At 43.2% G+C, this 19,720-nt stretch overlaps 6 protein-coding genes across 8 annotated transcripts; 2 read left to right on the top strand and 4 right to left on the bottom strand.

The window, feature by feature from the left end:
* Positions 1-568: 568 nt before the first annotated feature.
* LOC117567505 (putative vitellogenin receptor) lies at positions 569-8,120 on the bottom strand. 2 transcript variants are annotated; one of them, XM_034247550.2, is made up of 7 exons: positions 7,971-8,120; positions 7,617-7,867; positions 6,954-7,352; positions 4,319-6,889; positions 1,260-3,426; positions 989-1,201; positions 569-914 (listed from the first exon to the last, which is right to left on the bottom strand). In XM_034247550.2, the coding sequence occupies exons 1-7, from the start codon at positions 8,027-8,029 to the stop codon at positions 761-763; spliced, it is 5,814 nt and encodes a 1,937-aa protein (XP_034103441.1). In that variant the 5' UTR covers positions 8,030-8,120; the 3' UTR covers positions 569-760. The 2 variants fall into 2 exon arrangements, with proteins under 2 accessions (XP_034103441.1, XP_034103431.1); XM_034247540.2 differs by having other exon boundaries at positions 989-3,426.
* Positions 8,121-8,248: 128 nt separating this feature from the next.
* LOC117567514 (moonshiner) lies at positions 8,249-8,899 on the bottom strand. The gene has a single exon (XM_034247562.2). It carries the CDS (start codon positions 8,850-8,852, stop codon positions 8,310-8,312), a length of 543 nt encoding a protein of 180 aa, XP_034103453.1. The 5' UTR covers positions 8,853-8,899; the 3' UTR covers positions 8,249-8,309.
* A 913-nt stretch (positions 8,900-9,812) lies between these two features.
* Positions 9,813-11,090, top strand: LOC117572460 (heterogeneous nuclear ribonucleoprotein A/B). Its single transcript, XM_034255299.2, has 2 exons — positions 9,813-9,924; positions 10,538-11,090. The coding sequence occupies exons 1-2, from the start codon at positions 9,922-9,924 to the stop codon at positions 10,895-10,897; spliced, it is 363 nt and encodes a 120-aa protein (XP_034111190.1). The 5' UTR covers positions 9,813-9,921; the 3' UTR covers positions 10,898-11,090.
* Positions 11,091-11,921: 831 nt separating this feature from the next.
* LOC117577959 (uncharacterized) lies at positions 11,922-16,470 on the bottom strand. 2 transcript variants are annotated; one of them, XM_034263006.2, is made up of 3 exons: positions 16,215-16,470; positions 13,129-13,421; positions 11,922-13,048 (listed from the first exon to the last, which is right to left on the bottom strand). In XM_034263006.2, exons 2-3 carry the CDS (start codon positions 13,129-13,131, stop codon positions 12,074-12,076), a joined length of 978 nt encoding a protein of 325 aa, XP_034118897.1. In that variant the 5' UTR covers positions 13,132-13,421; positions 16,215-16,470; the 3' UTR covers positions 11,922-12,073. The 2 variants fall into 2 exon arrangements, with proteins under 2 accessions (XP_034118897.1, XP_034118896.1); XM_034263005.2 differs by having other exon boundaries at positions 16,111-16,470.
* A 64-nt stretch (positions 16,471-16,534) lies between these two features.
* Positions 16,535-16,885, top strand: LOC117577960 (uncharacterized). The gene has a single exon (XM_034263007.2). The coding sequence runs from the start codon at positions 16,535-16,537 to the stop codon at positions 16,883-16,885; it is 351 nt and encodes a 116-aa protein (XP_034118898.1).
* Positions 16,886-17,464: 579 nt separating this feature from the next.
* LOC117572227 (uncharacterized) lies at positions 17,465-18,642 on the bottom strand. Its single transcript, XM_034254910.2, has 2 exons — positions 18,547-18,642; positions 17,465-18,469 (listed from the first exon to the last, which is right to left on the bottom strand). Exons 1-2 carry the CDS (start codon positions 18,547-18,549, stop codon positions 17,519-17,521), a joined length of 954 nt encoding a protein of 317 aa, XP_034110801.1. The 5' UTR covers positions 18,550-18,642; the 3' UTR covers positions 17,465-17,518.
* Positions 18,643-19,720: the final 1,078 nt, after the last annotated feature.

The raw sequence follows: 19,720 nt of genomic DNA on the forward strand, positions 1-19,720 counted from the left end.
TAACTACAACAAAACCGAAAATTATAATACTGCAAACATCTTAATATTAATTACACACAATCTATACAATAATCAGTCCCTGAACTAGCAGGCACCGTTGGCGATGGAATCACAATCAAGACAATGACCTGCATACTTTGGTTTTTTTTTTTTTTGTTCAAATCTGAATAATAGTTGATTTATCTTACCACTTAAATTATCTTTGCGGAATCATCATCACGTAATATAATTTAATTTAATTTGCTTACTTGCGTTTAAATTCGCTCACATTATTCAAAACGACAACACCAGAAACCGCTTAGAATTCTGTGGTTGTTGTTGCTCTTGACTTTATAGATTTTACTGTTTACTGCTGTTGTCACTTAGCGGATTCCACGATCCCAATCAGTGTGCTCGACACCCAAGTTTATGGGGGGGACTTGGAAAACCCATTTGGGTGTGAGACAAAACTCGAAATTGTGCAAATTGCGTATTGTTAGTTTTTAGTGGTAGCAGCTTGCAAAAGACTCGTTTGTGAATCATTTGCTATAACTTTAGAGATGCGCAAACGATAATACAAGTTTTGCTCTTAAATTATTGCGATTTTAATTACATATGATTGAATAAATATTTCGGCGCATCTCTAAAAGTATGCTACATATTGTATAACAGCAATTGCCTCAACACGACACTTTATCGTTGACATATAAATAAATAAGTAGTATAGACATAGATAATAGCAATAAATCTGTACATAATAAATAATGAGATGCTATAGCATCTATCTATGGGACAAGTCGTGCATGCACATCATCGCTTCCGAAATCTCCGCCGTAGAATCCGGGCGTGGCGACATCATCGCCAGCGCCTGCCACCACGATATTTGGGATTCTAGTGTCCCGCCGTTCGTTGACCAGCGATTGTAATTCGCTCGCCTGCAAAGCAAAACGATATATACATATATATATATATATATATAAATGAATTAACTATACTATACAATACTTACTCTTGCGTTTTCGAGCGACATTTCCGTAGCCAGTTCGACGTTTTGCGAGTTTTTGTGGCGCATAAATTTCTGTAGGACATCAAATTGTATGGTTTTCCGCTTGGCTGAGAATGTGGCATCTGCGGCTTGTGGTCGACTGTTGTTGCCGCCATCCAATTCGTTGGGACCGTCGGATTCCGTGATCGCTTTGCCGCCGTGTGTTGCCAGAGGATTCTGGAAATGCAGGGTAATGTTGAGATCACGATGGCCGCGTGCCCGATACCGATAGTACCCGATGCCCAATACGATGAGTATGCCTAGGATTATTATGCAGATAAATGCAAAGATGATTCCACTGCTGCTGCTGTTGCTTTGCTCGCTTTGATCTCCAGAGATCAGGGCATCGATATCCAGCTCATTGGTGGTGCCATGTGGACACGGATGCGACTCGGACACAATCTCACTGCCGCACATGCATTCATAGCCATAGTCGGCGAGCACACACATGCCAGAGCAGTGCGCATGCTCGCAGGGATTCGATGGGGCTGCCGGCTGTCGCGATTGTCCAGCGACAACAATGTCCTGGGCATTCGTTACGCTCAACGGAATCGAAGTGGCGGTGAGCTGGCCATAGAGACGACAGCGCACCAGTTCGTTGGCGCCCATGTTGACAATGTACGCATGATTCTCGTAGATGCTCAATCCAGTTGGTCGTCTCAATGCATTGCTCTTCTGCAGCAGAATGCGCGACTGACGATTGCCGCGCGCCTTGTAACTGATCACCTCCAGCGTACGTGTGTGCAGATCGACAAAGTAGAGCACTTGCTGGTGCGGATCAATGGCAATGGAGGTCACATAGCTGCGCTCCTTGCGCAGCAGCAACTCGCGTCGACTGCCATCGAGTCGGGACACATACAGCTCTGTCTCCGGCTGGCCAAAGCTCTCTTGCCGCATCACAGCATAGAAGAGCCGGGCATGATGTCCATCCACGGCGAGTGACTTGAGTGTCGCGTGTCCGCGTCCATGTGGCAGCTGCAGCACACGTCCGCACATCTTTGCCGCAAAACTGCAGACGCTGATCTGTTGCGCAGCATTGCCACTGATAACATACACATTGCCCGTTGTCCACTCCACTGCCAGTTTGGTGGGCGCATTAAGCGAGAGCGCAGCGAGTGGTCGACGATCGCGCATATCCAGCTGATAGACAACGTGCTGCTCATCGCTGCTAAAGTAGCCCAGCTGCCGTCGCATATCCACATCGAGACCGCTGATGCGTGTGTCGTTCGCTGACCACGCCACCGAGAGCATGGCGTGACGTTCGCTCAGATTGCGCACCTCGTCGTAGCTGCTGAAGAGGAAACTGGGTCCGCCGTCCTGTGTGTCGATGCTCTTGCAACTGCTGCGATCCTGACGGAGCATAAAGTCCGGATAGCACTGGCACTGATAGCTGCCCGGCGTATTCTCGCAAATCTGGGCGCACGGCGATTGTTCGTTGCCGTTCGTTGGCGGAGCACACTCATCAATGTCGAGGCAGCTGCGCTGATCAATGCCCAAGCGATAGCCATCGCGGCAGGTGCAAACGGCGCCCGCTGGCGTGGCGCGACACATGTGCTGGCAAATGTGTTTGCTGCATGCGCTGCTGCACTTTGGTCCCTCGTCGCTGCCATTGGCGCAGTCCTCAAAGCTGTCGCACACCCGCGACATGTCCACACACTCGCCATCGTGGCAGTCAAACAAATGCGGTTTACACGCACGTCGTCCACTCGTCATAGCCGTCGTTCCATTGCCATTGCTATTTGCTGTGGATGAAGCATCGCATTGCGCTTCATCGCTGCCGTCGCGACAATCGCGTTCCTTGTCGCAGCGAAACTCGAGGCGAATGCACTCCTTGCTCTCACGACACTGGAACTCTGTGATGCCGCACATGTCACCGCAATCGGCTTCATCCTCGCCCCGCGGACACTCGGCAGTGCCATTGCAACGCACCGCAGTTGGCAAACAGAGCTGCAGATTGCTGGCACACTGATACATCGGTTGTTCAACGCTGCCACAGCTGATGTTAATCCCAGCTGCCCCCGCGCCCGCATTGGGACCGCAGTTGAGCTCATCGCTGCGATCGCCGCAATCGTTGTGACCATCGCAGACCAGCTGACGATCGATACACTGTCCCAGAAGACAGCGATGCATGTTCTCCGGACACTGACGCTTGCCGCACTTCTCATGCTCGTCGGAACCATCGCTGCAATCGATCTTGCCATCGCACTCCCAGCCACTGGCAATGCACGAGCCGCTGCTGCACTGGAACATGCCCGCACCGCACTTGGCGGGTCGGGCACAGCTCGCTGCCAGCTCATCGGAGTTGTCGCCGCAGTCGTCGGTGCCATCGCACATCAGGCTGTAGTCCACGCATTTCCCGTTGTCGCACGCATGCTGATGATCATGACAGAGCTTCGTTCGATCTGCAAGAGCAACAACGGTTCGATTATTAAGTGATCTTTTCGAAGAGAATGTAATGTAGGTATATGTAGTATAGAATGTAATGTAACGTAATGCAACTTATGTTGTGACTGATCCTTTGACTTTGACTATGTCGAACAACATTCCCCAAAAAAATACATTCTACAGGAAAAGTTTCTTCATAGTTTACTTAAATTAATATATTTTAGTTATTGGTACAAATTATATTATTTTTGCTTGTGATGCGTTTGATAATTAGCTAGCTATGATTAATTTGAAGTAACTTTACAAATGGGAGTTTAAACAAAAAGAAAAGTTACTTCACAAATAATGATTATGAATTGAATTTTTCATCTAAGCAAAAATCAAGTTAAAAAAAAAACAAAAGAACACATTCGGCAATTTGTTTTGTGATCCTTTAAGAAAGTTTTAAAGTTACATAAACCCTTAAAGAATTATTAAACAAATTGCCCAATCTGATTTACAAACAAAATTGATGTAAGAAATGATGCACTAACATCAATTTTGTTTGTAAGAATTGTGTATGATGACTGCAAAATAAATTGCTAACAAATTTAAATTTTAATTTAATTTAATGCTTGAGCGATGAGGAAAATGTCGAAATTTCTTCAACTTTCAAGTTTATACATTAAATTTGTTTGCAATATTATTCTCGTGAAAGTTTTATATACTTGAAAGATGACGACATTTTAATGTTTTCCTTATCTTTCGAGATACAACTTTCACGAGAATAGTGAGAGTGCTTTTTCAAGTATTTGGAGAACTTTCTTGAGAAATTTTGGAAATATAGTCGAAAGTTGAGAAAACCGTTGAAATTTCTTCATCTTTCAAGTATACAAAACATTCTCGAGATTAAGCATTTCAAGTACATACCGAACTGAGCGCAGTGATCCTCGTCTGACCCATCGCTGCATTCTTTTTGTCCGTTGCAACGCTTGCTCTTCTCCAGGCACTGTTCGCCATTGTGGCACGTGAACTCATCGATGGCACACTTGATGTTGATGCGCGTCTTGGTGGCACCACCATTGACCAGCTCACAGTTGGCTTCGTCCGAGGCGTCGGCACAATCCTTGCGGCCATTGCAGCGATGCGCCATCGTCAGGCATTCTCCGGAGGTGCGACAGCGGAACTCGCAGTCCAAAGCCTCGATGCAAGTGCGGTTGTGGACATCGCGATACACGAATCCAGCGGGGCATAAGCAGGCACTGCCAAATTGTCCAGCACTGACGCACACATGCGAGCAGCCGCCATTCGCCTGCTGGCAGGGATGCGATCTGGCCTCGAGAGGGACGCGAACACTGGCTGTCAATGGAATGTGACGGGGTGGCGGAGGAACAGAGGCAATCCTCTGATTGCCTGAGTCGAACTCGAAGCGTTTGTGTGTGCCCATGTTGCTCTTGTGCGTCCACATGACGGCCGGAGTGCCCAGTTCGGTCCAGAACAGATCCTGACCAACCAGAGCGAGCGAATAAGGTCGCCGAAAGCGGCCACTGAAGGTCTGCTGATGTGCCTGGCGGTAGTTAGTGAAACTGATGCGATTCACATCACTATCCGCCCAGTACATGGTGTGGGAATCATAGTCGACGGCAAACTTGATGTCATCATCGCCCAGATCATCCTCGAAGACATGCGTCTGGCTACCCAGTCCACTCAATGCCAAGTGATCGATGTGCGTATGGCGACGCGCTTTCAGCGCCACAAACATGTAACCCTCGGCGGGCATCACGCTGATCCCAATGGGCATCTCCTCGCCGGCAAAGAAACGCACCAGCGCCCGTTGTCCCGTCTGCAGCGAGAGCAGCTCAATCACATGCCTTTCGGTGTCCGTCCAGTACAGATTGTGGGCCAAATGATCGAAAGCCAGCGAGCTGACGTTGCCCAGGTTGCTGTAGATGAGCGTGACCAATCGTTGACCCGACTCATGGGGATCGTAGAGCAGCAGGGCACGCTGCACATTGTCCGCAATGAAGATGGTGCCGTTGATGGGATTGTAGACCAATTCACTGATATAGCACGGCAGCACATGCGATGCACTGACCACATGCCGGCCAAACGACGTGTGCTCAATCTCCAGCAGCACCGAACGCAGTCCAATATACAGAAGTTGCTTCTTCTGCACCTGTCTACAACTTCGCTGATCGATGGGCGACAACTGCATGCCCTCGGGACAGGCGCAACTGTAGCCGCCGGCATCCTTCTCGGCGAGCAGACAGAGATGCGAACAACGGGCCGTTTCGCAGGCATGCGGCAGCTGCGGCTGCTTCGATGGATGGTAGACGTGGACGGCATAAATGTTGCGATCTCGGGCCAATATGCGATGTCCTTTGCCGGTGAACTTGTGGCACGCATGCACGCTCTTGGTGCCCCAATCCGACCAATATAACTGATCCTCGAACACGGCCATGCCATACGGATGCTTCAGCATGCCATCGAGCACAATGCGACGCGCTGTGCCATCGGTTCGAGCCGTCTCAATGGTGCCCAACTTTGCGTCCACCCAATAGACGCGCTCCTGATGCATGTCCAGGGCAATGCCGTTGGGCCAATGGATGTTGTCGCTGACAATGGGTCGCGAGCGAGTGCCATCCATTGAGGCACGCGCTATCATTGGCTTGCTGCCCCAATCGGTCCAGAACATTTGGCCACGCTGTGGCCAGAGGGCCAGACCACGCGGCTGATGCACATCCTGGGTGACGAGTACGACACAGGTGACGGCATCCGGCGAACAGACGGCAATGTGTCGCATCACATTGTCCGAGATGTAAATGTTGTCCGTCAGCCAATCGACGGCCAAATCCTCGGGAGCATCGAGGCCAGACGTGAGCAGTATTTCGGCATTGGAGCCATCGGCACTAGCCCGCACAATGCTCTCCACCTCGTGCTGAATGTTTGTCCAATACACGTGCTCGCCATCGTAGGCCACGCCAATCACTTTACTCAAATTGCTGGCCACGGTGAAGACATGATTACGCAGCTTCGATTGCTGCTGATGCAATCGCATTCCCACCACCGACACTTGGGTGGTGTAGAGCAGCAGTGGCTCACGATTGTCCTTGTCGACGGCATAACAGGTGCGGTTATTGCTGGGGTCGAGTTGATAGCCATCGTCACAGGCACAGCTAAAGCCACCCGAGTGATTCTCGCAACGCTGGCTGCACAAATCATCGTGTTCATCGCACTCATTGATGTCCTCGCACTTCTGCTGCAACGTCATCATGCGAAAGCCAGCAGGACAATAGCATTCGGGTCCAGTTGTGGGCATCATTTGGCAGCTGGCACCTGGCGCACATTTCGTACTGTTGCAGTCGGGTTTCACGTGGCAGCTCTCGCTCTCATCGCTGCCATCCGAGCAATCTGCTCGGCCGTCGCACACCTGGGACAGATTTAAGCAGAGCTCACGATTGCGGCATAAGAATTTGCCTAGCGTTGGCTTGCAGAGATTCGCTATGAGTGAGGAATATTTGGTTAAGAGTGATGATCACCAAGATTCGAATAGTGGGTGACTTACGGCAATCACGTTCATCGCTGCCGTCGCCGCAGTCATCGATGCCATCGCATTGCCATTGCTTGCGCTGCAGACAGCGACCATTGTTGCACAGATGGCCAGTGGAGCAGCTGGCAGCCGATTGCTTGCAACCGGCATTTTCATCTGAGTTATCTTCACAGTCCGGTTTGCCGTCACACATAAAGTCAAGCGGTATGCAGCTATGATCCTGGCACATATATTCGTATTGGCTGCAATTGCGGGGAGCATAGTCGATAAATATGCGATCACCAGTGTTACAGTGGCGTTCATCCTCGCCGCCGGGACAATTTTCGATGCCATTGCATTTTAGTTCCTTGGCCAGGCAGGCACCGTGTGGCTGAGCACACGGGAACCAATGCGGCTCCCGGCACAGCTTGTAGTCTAATGAGAAAATTGTATTGATATTCCAATTAGATATTTCGATGCGTTGCACACACAGATGATTCCAATCGATTATATATAATTAATAGGCGCAGTTAAAAGTTTATCTCAAATTTAAGTTACTATTTTGATTTGAATATTTGTCAAATTAGACAACGATTATGCAATTGCGATTGGAATCAGAGCTACGCGTTGCACTTGGAGTCTACTCCAATTGGATTATATTAGCATATTAGAATGTATTCTCATTAGATCAACACTTGCCGCATTCCAATTCATCCGAGTTGTCTGTGCAGTCGCTACGTCCGTCGCACATCTTCGCCTGTAAGATGCAGCCTCCGTTTCTGCACTGGAATTGGTCTGCATTGCACCGCATGTGCGCTGATCCCGGCGAGGGGGCAGCAGACGCACCGCAAATGAGCAGCAACACTGCAGCACACTGGCACAGGTACAGGCAGAGAGACCACCAGCAGCTCCACTGTGTTCGCACATGATTTGTCCGCAGTTTTGCGGCCCTACACATAAAAATTAAAAATTGATCCACGTGTGTATATTTGAGGTTATGTTGCACACACACACACGCCCACGCACATTTTCTTTTGCCAAATTGTTACTCACATTTGATTATTAATTGGAGACCAGGCGTTTGTGGTTTCAATCACCTTGTTTTGTTTCATAAATTAACACACATTAAACATAAAACAAAAGTTTATTACGGTTAACAAGAAAAAAATACAAATACAAAGATCTGTAGCAAACTCAACTCCAATGTTGAATTGCAAAAAGCAAACTGAACGATGTCCAATTGCGCTTTACTGCAGTTTTCTTCTGCTTGCCGAAAATACACACACATATGTATGTACATTTATATGAAATTCGAGTAAATGCCGTTATATCCAATGTGACCAGTGACTCGTGAAAATGAAATACTTAATTTAATTGGCATCTAATGGGATTTTAGTGCAAATCCTTTTCAAGCATCTCGTCAACATGTTTCTGCAATATTGAAGTGCCTTCATCCAGCGGCACCTCCATAATGGTATCTAGCAGTTGCCAATTGATGAGCGGTTCTACTAAATTGTTTTTGCATACATGCGCTTTCACTTTCAGCTCGAAGTTTCGACATTGCCAATTGGGACGTAGTGGAGGAATATTAATCCTATAAATTACGTCACAATTGTCCTCCAAAATGGTAGCATCCACATACTCATCCTCCTTAAGTACTTTTTTGCTGACTGCTGTTGCTCCTTTTCTGGAACGTGGCTTTCGCTTTGGTTTTGGCGGTAGTGGTACGGGGTTTGAAAGTGGTTCACGATCCTTGGATTTATACTTGGCCACCCATAACTTCTTCAATTTGGAGAGTGCCAAGTTTTCTGCTGCACTTATTGCTTGACTGCCACCACACAGTTGCGCAATTGTATCGTCGATCACGTTCTTGGAAAAGCTGTGTGAATTGGATATCCAAATTGATTCCTGATTCGACATTTCGTTGCCCGACATTTTATTTTAGCTAGAGCTTGAAAACCACCGGCGTCTTTAACGATATTATCTACGTTTTTGAAATAAATCGATATATCGATTTTGCATCTAGAATGATCAATGTGTCCACACCACATGAGTGCAAATAATTAGCTGGTATTATTGATATACATATTTGATTACTTTTAGGACAATCGATACCATTTTCGATATTATATGAAAATTTGAATGAAACTTAACTGACTCATCATCAATTAACAAATGATCGTACATTTTAGCTATTTGGTATCAAATGGTGGGGGTCAAAAAGAGAGCAGCTAAGTCAAGGTAGAGGAAAAAAACACCAACTGCACTTTGTTTAAGCAACAATTAATAACGGGCAGATTTATGAGCAGCGATTCATTCGCTAAACCGACAACCGCAAAATGTCATAAAAAACCAACAGCAGAGTTAGATTTAAAAACATATACATACATGTATGTGTATATAAATGGTATAATTAAAGAAAGAGCGCGCGACGATGTTTACCCTAAACAAAAAAACATGACAAAGAGCAGAGTAAGTGCCTATGTATAGAAGAGGGGAGGTTGGTTCAGGGCGTGGTGAGACCATAAAAATGAAATAAAATAAAATAAGCCACAAGCAAAACTACCAAAATGCATGTGTTTAGGTTTTCCAAGTTTTTGAGTTTAAACTGACGACTGATGAGTCGTGGGATCGTGGGATCCGTTAAGCAACAATAACAACAACTACATGCATAGTATGTATTTCTAAGCGATTTGAGTTCAGTTCAGTTGTTTGTTGTTATTGTTGTTGTTGCGGTTGTTGTTGTTGTTGTTGTGCCGGTGTGAGTAATGAGCATTGTCTGTCACCGTTCGTGGGGAGTAAAGGCGTTTCAAATTAGTTGTAAAATTTGCTGTGCACAATATATTTAATTTAACAACAAAGTTTCCAAGTTTCTTAAGAAGAGTATAAAATGTCGCGTTAAATCCGTAACGAGCAACAGTCATCACACAGCGTTGTTCCAGTGTTTAACTTCACTGCACCCAATTCCACTCTCAGGACTAACTAAAAATTTGAATACAAAAATATGGTAAGTATAATCAGCTATAAACTGTGCAATGAGCAAATAAAGTGTTAGTGCATATAACTGAAAAGTGATTAAAACTAAAAACCGAATTTGTTGTGCCTCAATAAATGTTTAATTCACATCAACTTTCGGGCAATATCGTTTTTTTTTTTCAAGAATTTTATAACGCACATAAGAATTAAACGCTACTTTAAGTGTCAAGTTAAAAAAAAAAACTTCTACTCGAAAACAAAAGTGCTTAAGAATGTGGAAAAGTGAATTTCCAGAGATTTATACAATGGAAATTAATTTAAATTGATTAGTTTTACGTTATTGTCAGTGAGCTTCTAATACGAAGCGTTGCAGAAACTTATTTATGGTTGGAAAAATTAAATTGCATTTGGGACACTTTTAAACTTTATGTTGGTCCATAGAAAGAGGCCAATTGAAAAGTTCTCTATCTGACACACAGATGGCGCTCTTAGACTCAAATCCTGATGATTTCTAGTTTGTCTTAACCTTTATAAGACGTGTGTCTAAATAAATGTTAAATATATATTTTTTTTTTGAGTGAATATTATTTGTGTAATATTTTGTTTTTGACAATATTTTGATGATCTTTCTATTTCATGTGCAGAACTGCGTTGCCGTTATAGTTTTCATCGCATCCCTTGCCGCGTGCTCCGCAGATGTTTCCCATTTGTCGTTATCCCGCGGTTATTTGCCACCCCTGAGCGGTGCCAGCGGCTATGCCTACTCATCGTATCCCTCGTATTCGGGTAGCGCATATTCCGGTAGTAACTACTACTCGGGATCTGGAGGTGTCGGCTCTGGTTATGGTGCTCCACTAGCCACGTCCGGATACAACAGCTATGATTATAACAATGGGTATAACAACTATGCCACGCCCTCTCGCGCCTATCTGCCAGTTGCCACAAACTATGGCTACAATGGACTGGACACCAAATACGCTGCCAATGGTGGCTATATCTATTAGGCACTGTTCGAAAATATTGGATCAGCACTGTCGATGAAATCCTTAACCTACAAGAAGTGCCACAAATAATACGTTCGCATGTAATTTAACATTTTTTTTTTGTATAACTGTAGATATGAACATTTAACTTTGTATATTAACGCCTAATTGCCAATATTATTAACAAATATATTCGACAAATTTAATAACAAAACAATTCATGGGTATTTTACTTCGTTGCATATTGATGAAATTTATGTATAAAGCTCAGATAATGCGCTTGGTCCTATCTATAAGTTAACTCTCTTTCAGTCATGTGATCTGATAAACACAAAGAGAAGAATTTCTAGTGGGTATTTTGCATCTATCTTTTCATTCATTTGTGAATTTCGCCTCAACTATCAAGCGGATTAAAGAAATGTATTGATCTTATGCTTGATCTTATCTATAAGTTAATTTTCAAACATTCAGTCAGTCATCTGATCAATAAGGTTAAGCATACGGAAAAGATTTTCGGGTGTTTACTTTGCATCTTATCATCTATTTATAAATTTCGCCTCAACTATTAAACAGATATCAGCTAATTAAAAAGTTATTATATTTTATGACATTTGCAAACCAATCGTAAACAACAGATGCATTGACATTGTTTTTATGTGGACAATAAATTAAGGCGAGCGACAGCTAACTAACAGTTTGAACATGAGAAACCCGCCCGTAAAGTATTAATTACTATGAATTTAACATAAAGAAATATTTCCAGTTTCAGTTAGATGAGTTCCCAGAATACTTAAATGCTAAACTGCAAACATATTCATTCCGAAATTCGGTAGCTTGTTGGCAATCATTAAGCTTAAACAATTTTCTGTCAATAGAAATAATATGATTGAACATTTGGGAATCCTTTTCAAATTCTACACTTACAAATGTTGCTTTCCAATTAAGTTGTAGGTGATTAGTAATTTGAACAAGTTTGTCGCAATCATGACACAATAAACCACTTAAAAAGTCAAAGTTCCAAAGTTCGTGATTAATTCTATTGGATTTTGCTTAAAATTGATTTAAGAATAATGTTTCGGAGTATTTCGCATTTATTGCACACTTTGCTTTCGATTATTTAAATTATTAAAAAAACAAAAAAAAAAAAATGTATTGATTGAATTTGAGTTGTTTTGCCTTCAGAGATCAGGGATCAGATTAATGCTTGTAACGATATTGATAACCTCCATTAGCTGCATAGCGAGTGCCAGCTGCACCCTGAGCATAGCCACCTCCGAAGGAAGCAGGTGCGGAATATCCATAACCCTGACCCTGGCTGCGAGCTGAGCCAGAAGAAGCCGCCGAAAGGCTGCCATAACCCTGGCCATGAGACGACGACGCATAGCGAGCTGGAGCGGAGTAGCTGCTGCTGCGGGTGACGGCTGGAGCGGAGTAGCTGGAGTGGGAAACAGCTGGAGCGGAGTAGCTGCTGCTGCGGGTGACGGCTGGCGCAGAGTAGCTGCTCGTATGCGAAGCGGCAGGAGCCAGATACTGACGCGATGGAGCTGCGACGGGGGCATATGATGAAGCCGATGCGGAGTAGCTGGAGTGGGAAACAGCTGGAGCGGAGTAACTGCTGCGAGCGGGAGCAGAGTAGCTGCTGTGCGATGCAGCTGGAGCGGAGTAGCTGCTGTGAGCAGCAGGTGCGAGATACTGGCGCGAAGGAGCTGCAGCTGCAGATGACGAGTGGCTGCTATACGAGGTCCTTGGAGCCGAGTAGCTCGTGGCACCCGAGGTGGAGTAGCTGCTCAATGATGTCGCTGGGGCCAGATATTGGCGAGATGGCGCTGCCACTGGGGCGACGCTATAGCTGCTGCGCGAGGCGGCTGGCGTCGAGGCATAACCCGAGTTGTATCCCGCGCCAGCAGAGTAGCTCTGTTGGGAATGGACAGCGGGTGCCAGGTACTGACGAGATGGCGCAGCTGCCGACGGAGCATATCCATGAGAACGGCTAGCAGCATAGTGACCACCAGTTGCCGCTGGTGGAGCAGCGTACGAGCTGGCGCTGCTCGAGGCAGCCGTGTTGTAGCTGCTGTACGCATTGGCCTGAGGTGGCAGGTAGGTGCTGCCCAAAGGACTGGCCACGCCCAGGGCGGCAAGTGCGAGCAACGCAGTGGAAATGGTGAAGGGACGCTGCAACATTAAGGATGAATTAGAATTAGAGTGTGTATTAAATAGTTGCCGTTTTTTTGTGTGTGTAGCACATCACTTACCATGTCGAATTCAAAGTTGTGCTTGGGTGCTGACCGAGCGATTACTGATGCCACTGGAGCCGTGAGGCAACACTTTTATAGCAGCCACACACAAAAGAATTGCGAGTACAAATTCTTTGGCCGCATAGCCAAAAAATGGTAGTAGTATGATGCTCAGCTCGTAGTGCGAGTACAAGTTGTTGAAGAACAAAACGGAACCCAAGTTTACCTTTAACTCTGCCTCTGCCTCTGACTCTGCTCCGTCATTCTGGTTTCAACTAAGCTATCCAACATGATATTGAGACCAAAGCGAGCTGGAATTCAATCAGAGAAACAGTTAAAGAGAAGAATATGATTAAATTAACTATAATAATTACTAATAAGTATTTACAGTATTAAAGAATTGTAGATTGAATCAATATTTAGAATATCATTACATTTCTATAACAAGAATTAATCACAAATATATAACAATACATAATTAGGTGTAAAATTTAGGTAAAATACCATATTATACAATTAGAATACTAAGTACATGTGTTAAATACCAAAACACTAAATAATTCCTTAATAATAAAAGTATTTAATTTGTAGGTAAACTAGCTGACATATGTATATGAGTTCACTTGGAGTTATATTTAAATATGTTTCTTATTAGCGAATTATTTTGTACTTTGTTAACTTAAATTTACATTTAGTTTACTAATTGTATAATATGATATTTTATACTTATTTGCTAAATAAGATAATAATTTAATATTAAATTTCGAAATTGAAAAGTATCCTAAAGATGATATATGAATAGTATTTGCTAAAGATGATTTAAATTTTTAAAAATATATATACTTATAAAGACTGAATTCGATTTGTTTTTATAAACAGTTTTCAAAGTTACAAATATTTCATTTTAATTAAGATCTTTAAACCTCGATTTGAATGTTTTTATTTCGAGTTTCTAAGTTAACAATATTTTATTTTAATTTCAATCTTTAAACTCAGCTTTGTAGCACAGTGTTGGCGCCGAATTGTGCGCGATTGGAGGATGCCGTGGAATCTATTTATTTGATCGTTTATTTTTAGCCATGTCCATTTCGGAAGTCACCGAGACAAACACAAACGCGCAAACGCAAAATACCTCGAAAGTTTAATTAATGATGCGTTTTTTTTTTTAGTTTATTTAATTTAATTTTTTTTTTTTTGGGTGCTGGTTTTGTTTTTTGTTTGTGTTTGTGACCCGCGTTTGGGGCTCAACCAGTCCAGAGAAGTTCGAAGTGACAGCGACGCGAAATGAACGTGAGATAAGTAATCCAATATTGGATTGTGGATGGGATCGGCTTGAAAATTAGAATCCGACGAGTAGCAATAGCTGCGGGCCGTGCACTTGGAACGTGGAACTTGGATCGCGCCACTTCATCTTGGGCCAATGTTTTGGTTTTGGTTTTAGTTTTAATGCCAGATTTTTATTTTTTTTTGGTTTTTTGGGTTATTTTTGGGGCCCGCGTCGCCGTCGCTGGCTAAAAGCGACGATTACTCACAAACGGACATTAATTATAATACGTATACTTATGTACCTAATGGTCGTCTGGCAGTGTTTATTTCTTTGCACGCAAAGAAGCAAATGAGCAAAGCACCAAAGAAAAAGAAAAGAAAAAAAAAAAATAGAATGAACATACTATTAGAACGACAAAAAAGCAGAAAATCAAATGAAAACAAAGTGGATAATTTGTTTATGGGTGCGTGTACTTGAATTATGCGCTCAACATTTGCAGATCGTTATCTCATCAACATCTCCGATCTGTTTATTGTTTCGTCTGTTTTAGCACCCATCTCAGATCTCCGCTTAACGGACGACAGTTCCTCTTTGCATTTTGAACGGAAAGCACTGAAACGCAGCTATTAAAACTTCAGATGATTATCACATCTACTACAAAGTTATATCCTGAAAGTGTGTTCTCTTTTTAAAGATTTGTCAGGTTAGATATTCCCAGTTTAATAACTTTTAACATTTTTTTAACAATCTCGCAGCTTGTTAAAGAGCTTGATTTATGCGTTATTCAAATTCATATGCCCGAAAATAAAATAACAACTTTGCTGTTGAGAGCTGCGGAGAAGTGATTGATAATTTTTCAAAAATTAGAACCATCGCATCGGTGCTTAATTCAATTAATAAATAACGGTTACTTAAGAGCCAATTAAATTAACAGCATTCGATGAGCTAATGATTAAATGAATCTATCACAAATTGCATAATTTATCAACACGAAGATGTTCAAATTACTTCTTTGGTGTATTCTTTGTCGATAATTATTTATTTCGAGCTAACATTCGCTGCTTGGGTTTTCAAATGAAATCGAATTAAGTCCGCCTTCATAAGATGATAGAAATTAATTAGCGATTTTTGCGTTGTGTTCATAAATTATATTTCAAAGATTTGCAGTCAATTTGCTGCCTTAATGGTCACATTAATTGCTGCGAAATATTTGATAAATTAATTAATTGATGCAACTAACGCACGCACGTCGAAATCCGATTATGTATGTGAATGGTAAAATAATGTCATCCATATTCGAATATAAATATGTATATTCAATTATTATTTATTTATTCGACCATTTTTTCGCTACTCACTTCTCATTTCATTTCTACACTGTCATCGGAGGCCACTAAGACACCAACAATCCTACAGACATTTATTTATAAATCGCGAAATCGCGACACAAACGAAATTTGCAAACATTATTTATTTATCATTGTTGTTGTTGCGTGAGTTTGCTTTTACATTTGTAAATACCCTGGACTGTTCTTCATCAATAGGGTATGCTTCTCAGCTAAGAGAGGTGTTAAGTGAAGGTACTTTGAACTTTCTATACTTTTTTAGTAAGTCAATTTATGTAGTAGATATATAAAAAGGACTCTAAGCTAAGCTCTAATCAAATTAAAATGACCGATATGCTTATGTAGTATCCTAAAGTTGAGCAAATTTCTCAATCTTGCTGTCCGTACCTGACTTTTTCTTGCTTCCTTCGAGAACTGTGTGCATTTATAATTAATTGTCAGCATTTCTGCCGCCTCGATATGTAAATTGGATCACAAACTTATGTACTCACATGCATACATGGCACACACATGCATTTTACGAGTATTTTGCGTTGCATTGAAATCGGGTTAATGTTAATGAGCCTTCCAGAAACTTGTTATTTCCTCAGCAAGTTGGCCAGCAATTGAGAGAGCTGTTGAGAATCGCATAGAAGGGCCGCACCACGAGAACGGTACTCAACGCAAGCACGTTGCCCTCTGGATTCAAGGAGCTTGCATATGTATAAAAGAATGATGCTGTCACTCAGAACTGTCCAAGTTGATCCCAGCCAGCATTCGCAACGGATCGTTTTGTCGTAATCTCGTCGTGCTGTTGTCATTCGCATAAGTCATGCATTTGTGTTGCAGTTCCACATTGTTGGTCGCCTGTTCGCTGGCGCTGTTGCGGCACGTTGTAGCAATGCCCACAACCACTGCATCAATGACAACATTGAAACCAAAGCTGGTTGTCGGCAGTGAGGAGGAGGCGCCGCGGCCCATGACATATCACTTCATTGTGGATCATCGTCCCAGTACGTTGGGGCAGAATTATTACATCAAGCCCGGTCAAGTTGTGGGCTCGTTCAGTTTGGATTCGAAAGCGTTGCAGGTGCGGCACGAGGGCAGCAAGCGCAACATTAGTAACAAGTTAAACATTCTCTTCGTGGCCAGTCCCAAGGAAGAAGAAGCAACGCAGAGCTAAAACTGATTATTAATGAAAAGCACTTATTTTTTTTTTACGTTATGTATGACGATATTTAAATCAATTTCCGGTAATTAATTGAGTTGTTTGTTTGTTACATATTCTCACTGTAATGTTATTGTCAACGCATAGTTTGATAACACAATAAAACGAAACAAAAGCTTTAATTAATTTTCAGGATCAAAATGGCTGCCGTTTAGAGTGACCGTAGTTGTATTTTTTCATTTTTACCATTGATCTTTGGTTGCACTTCAAAAAGTATATTAGTATTTTTTCAATAACAACAAAATAAAGTGGAATATTTTTAAAAATTTGCATGTGGTCTAGAATAATTATTGCTTTTGACATTAAACGCAAGAATTGCGTGAGTTTCCGATGTTTACACAATTATAAAGCAGAGCTGGTATTTTTTCAATGATTTTTGCAATTTGGCAATTGCAAACAGAGTTGTTGCCAGATAAACACACAAAAAGCACCGCACAAGCCGAAAATAATCGATATGGCAACGCTGTGCAACTAAAACGACATAATCTTTGAAATCGAATTGAAAACTTGGTTAATTTTGTTTATACAACAATTGGGTTTTTATTCGTTAGCAATTAAAAAAAAAAAATGTGTTTCTATCGCGTTAACTTAACGACGTCTGGCATAGACGTAGCCACCGTTGGATCCGTAAACGGTGTCGATGCCAGAGCTGGAGTATGAAGGAGCTGTGTAGGAGGCAGCGGCAACTGGAGCTGGAGCGGCATACGACTCGCTGGTGAAGGTGGCAGCAGCAGGAGCCTCATAAGTGGTGGCCTTGAAGGTGGCTGCGGCTGGGGCAGTGTATGACACAGTCTGGGTGGCAGCTGGGGCAACATATGAGGACTCGAAGCTGGCAGCAGGTGCGGCATAGGTCTTGGCAGCGGGAGCTGTGTATGAGACGGTCTGGGTGGCAGCAGGGGCAACGTACGAGGACTCGCTGGCGAAGCTGGCAGCAGGAGCAGCATAAGACTTGGCGGCGAACGTGGCAACTGGAGCGGTGTAGGCAACAGTCTGGGAGGCAGCTGGGGCAACATACGAGGACTCGAAGCTGGCAGCAGGAGCGGCGGCATAGGTCTTGGCAACTGGAGCAGTGTAGGACACGGTCTGTGTGGCAGCTGGGGCAACATACGAGGACTCGAAGCTGGCAGCGGGAGCAGCAGCATAGGTCTTGGCAGCTGGAGCGGTGTAGGAGACAGTCTGGGTGGCAGCTGGAGCTACGTATGACGACTCGAAGCTAGCGGCAGCGGGGGCGGCATAAGTCTTGGCCACTGGAGCGGTGTAGGAGACAGTCTGGGTGGCAGCAGGAGCCACATAGGAAGACTCGCTGGCGAAGCTCTCAACAGCAGGAGCTGGAGCGGCAAAAGATGCGCTCTGGTAGCTGGCAGCTGGAGCAACATATTGCTGGCTGGCGACGAAGGAGGGAGCGGGAGCGGCACTGACCACGGGTGCGGTGTAGGTGGCAGCAGCAATCTGACGAGGAGGCAGATAAGTCTTGCTCAGGTGGGCGACATCACCGGCAACCAGAGCCAAGAAGGCGAACGAAACGATGGCGAAGAATTTCTGGAATATAAATGATGTTAACCGAGGGAATTGATACAAATCAAATCGAATGAATTCCAATTTGAAGTACTACTAACCATGATGAGATTGTTGTTCTGCTGACAAAGCTGACTATAGAACTAATTTGATACCCGAGCATCCCAACATATTTATAGCCCAAACATCGGAACGGATCGGATACAAATGTCAAAAGGAGACAACGAGAAGAACAAGAAAGTGAGAACTTGAATCTGTATTAACAATCATCATAAAATATCGCTCATTATAAGCTTTCTATGCATGAATAGCAAAAAAACACAGAGACAAACAAATGAAATGAAATCAAATCAACGATGAAAAAGAAACGAAACTAAACTCAATACAATAACTAATAAAATCAGAGTTCACAACAAGATGAGAGAACACAGAACAAGCTTTTTTGGCCTGTGTGTTCTGAGATATCGATGACGTTCATGGCTTTGATGACTGGCCATTCATTAGCCCAACTCCGTGTGCGAATTTTATTTAAGACATGTTTCTTTTTGCTGTTGTACATACATTATTTTTGATTTTGATTTCGGCGTATAGCAACGACCATTTAAATGCCATTGTTATGATTGGAAACTCCATTCATAAGACGAGATACGAGGTGTCTTGGTTCCGGTAATCGACACTCGACACCCGACTCTCGACACTTGGTACTCGCTACTATCCATCAACGAGAGAGTTCTATGCCCTGCAATCAGTCAAGGCGGAGCAATCAATCCATCAAAACGAAAGCATCGAGTTTTGCCCCGCAGGGAATATTGCAAATCATTTCGGGATTTTTCAGACACCATCCGAGACACTCGCAATACAATTAATCAACCGCAGGTAGCTATTGAATAATATCTACAACTTCTTCATGTCTTGATGTTTGTAAGCAATTTAATTTTCAACTCTTAATTGAGAACGTAAACCTAAAGCATTTTTGAATCTGCTTGGTGACTTATAGCGTTGAATTAAAAATTGCATATAACATATAAATTTCCCAAATCTGAGATATATGTAAAAGTTAAGAATTACTCTATCTATTGATATTAGACTTTATTGGAATAGTGAAATCTTAATCTCGAATTAAATTTCTATATGTTATTCTGATTGTCCAAATGTTATATGTTTTTTTTAATGTATTGTTCCAGCTATTTTTCTATTCACTGCAAATAATTGACTAGACCTTTCAATATTAAACTTGAGGTGAAATCAATACACAGTGTGGCTGCTAAAGATGGG

This window comes from Drosophila albomicans, chromosome X, assembly GCF_009650485.2.
Source record: "Drosophila albomicans strain 15112-1751.03 chromosome X, ASM965048v2, whole genome shotgun sequence".
NCBI lineage: Eukaryota > Metazoa > Arthropoda > Insecta > Diptera > Drosophilidae > Drosophila > Drosophila albomicans.

Excerpts from the sequence above, each read along its gene's own strand:
- LOC117567505 (XM_034247540.2), bottom strand. The coding sequence starts at position 8,029 with ATGAAACAAAACAAGGTGATTGAAACCACAAACGCCTGGTCTCCAATT. Across the intron at positions 7,868-7,970 it reads TCTCCAATTAATAATCAAAT|GGCCGCAAAACTGCGGACAA; the intron begins GTGAGTAACAAT and ends TTTTATGTGTAG. Across the intron at positions 6,890-6,953 it reads CAGCGATGAACGTGATTGCC|CGAATCTCTGCAAGCCAACG; the intron begins GTAAGTCACCCA and ends CCTCACTCATAG.
- LOC117567514 (XM_034247562.2), bottom strand. The coding sequence starts at position 8,852 with ATGTCGGGCAACGAAATGTCGAATCAGGAATCAATTTGGATATCCAAT.
- LOC117577960 (XM_034263007.2), top strand. The coding sequence starts at position 16,535 with ATGCATTTGTGTTGCAGTTCCACATTGTTGGTCGCCTGTTCGCTGGCG.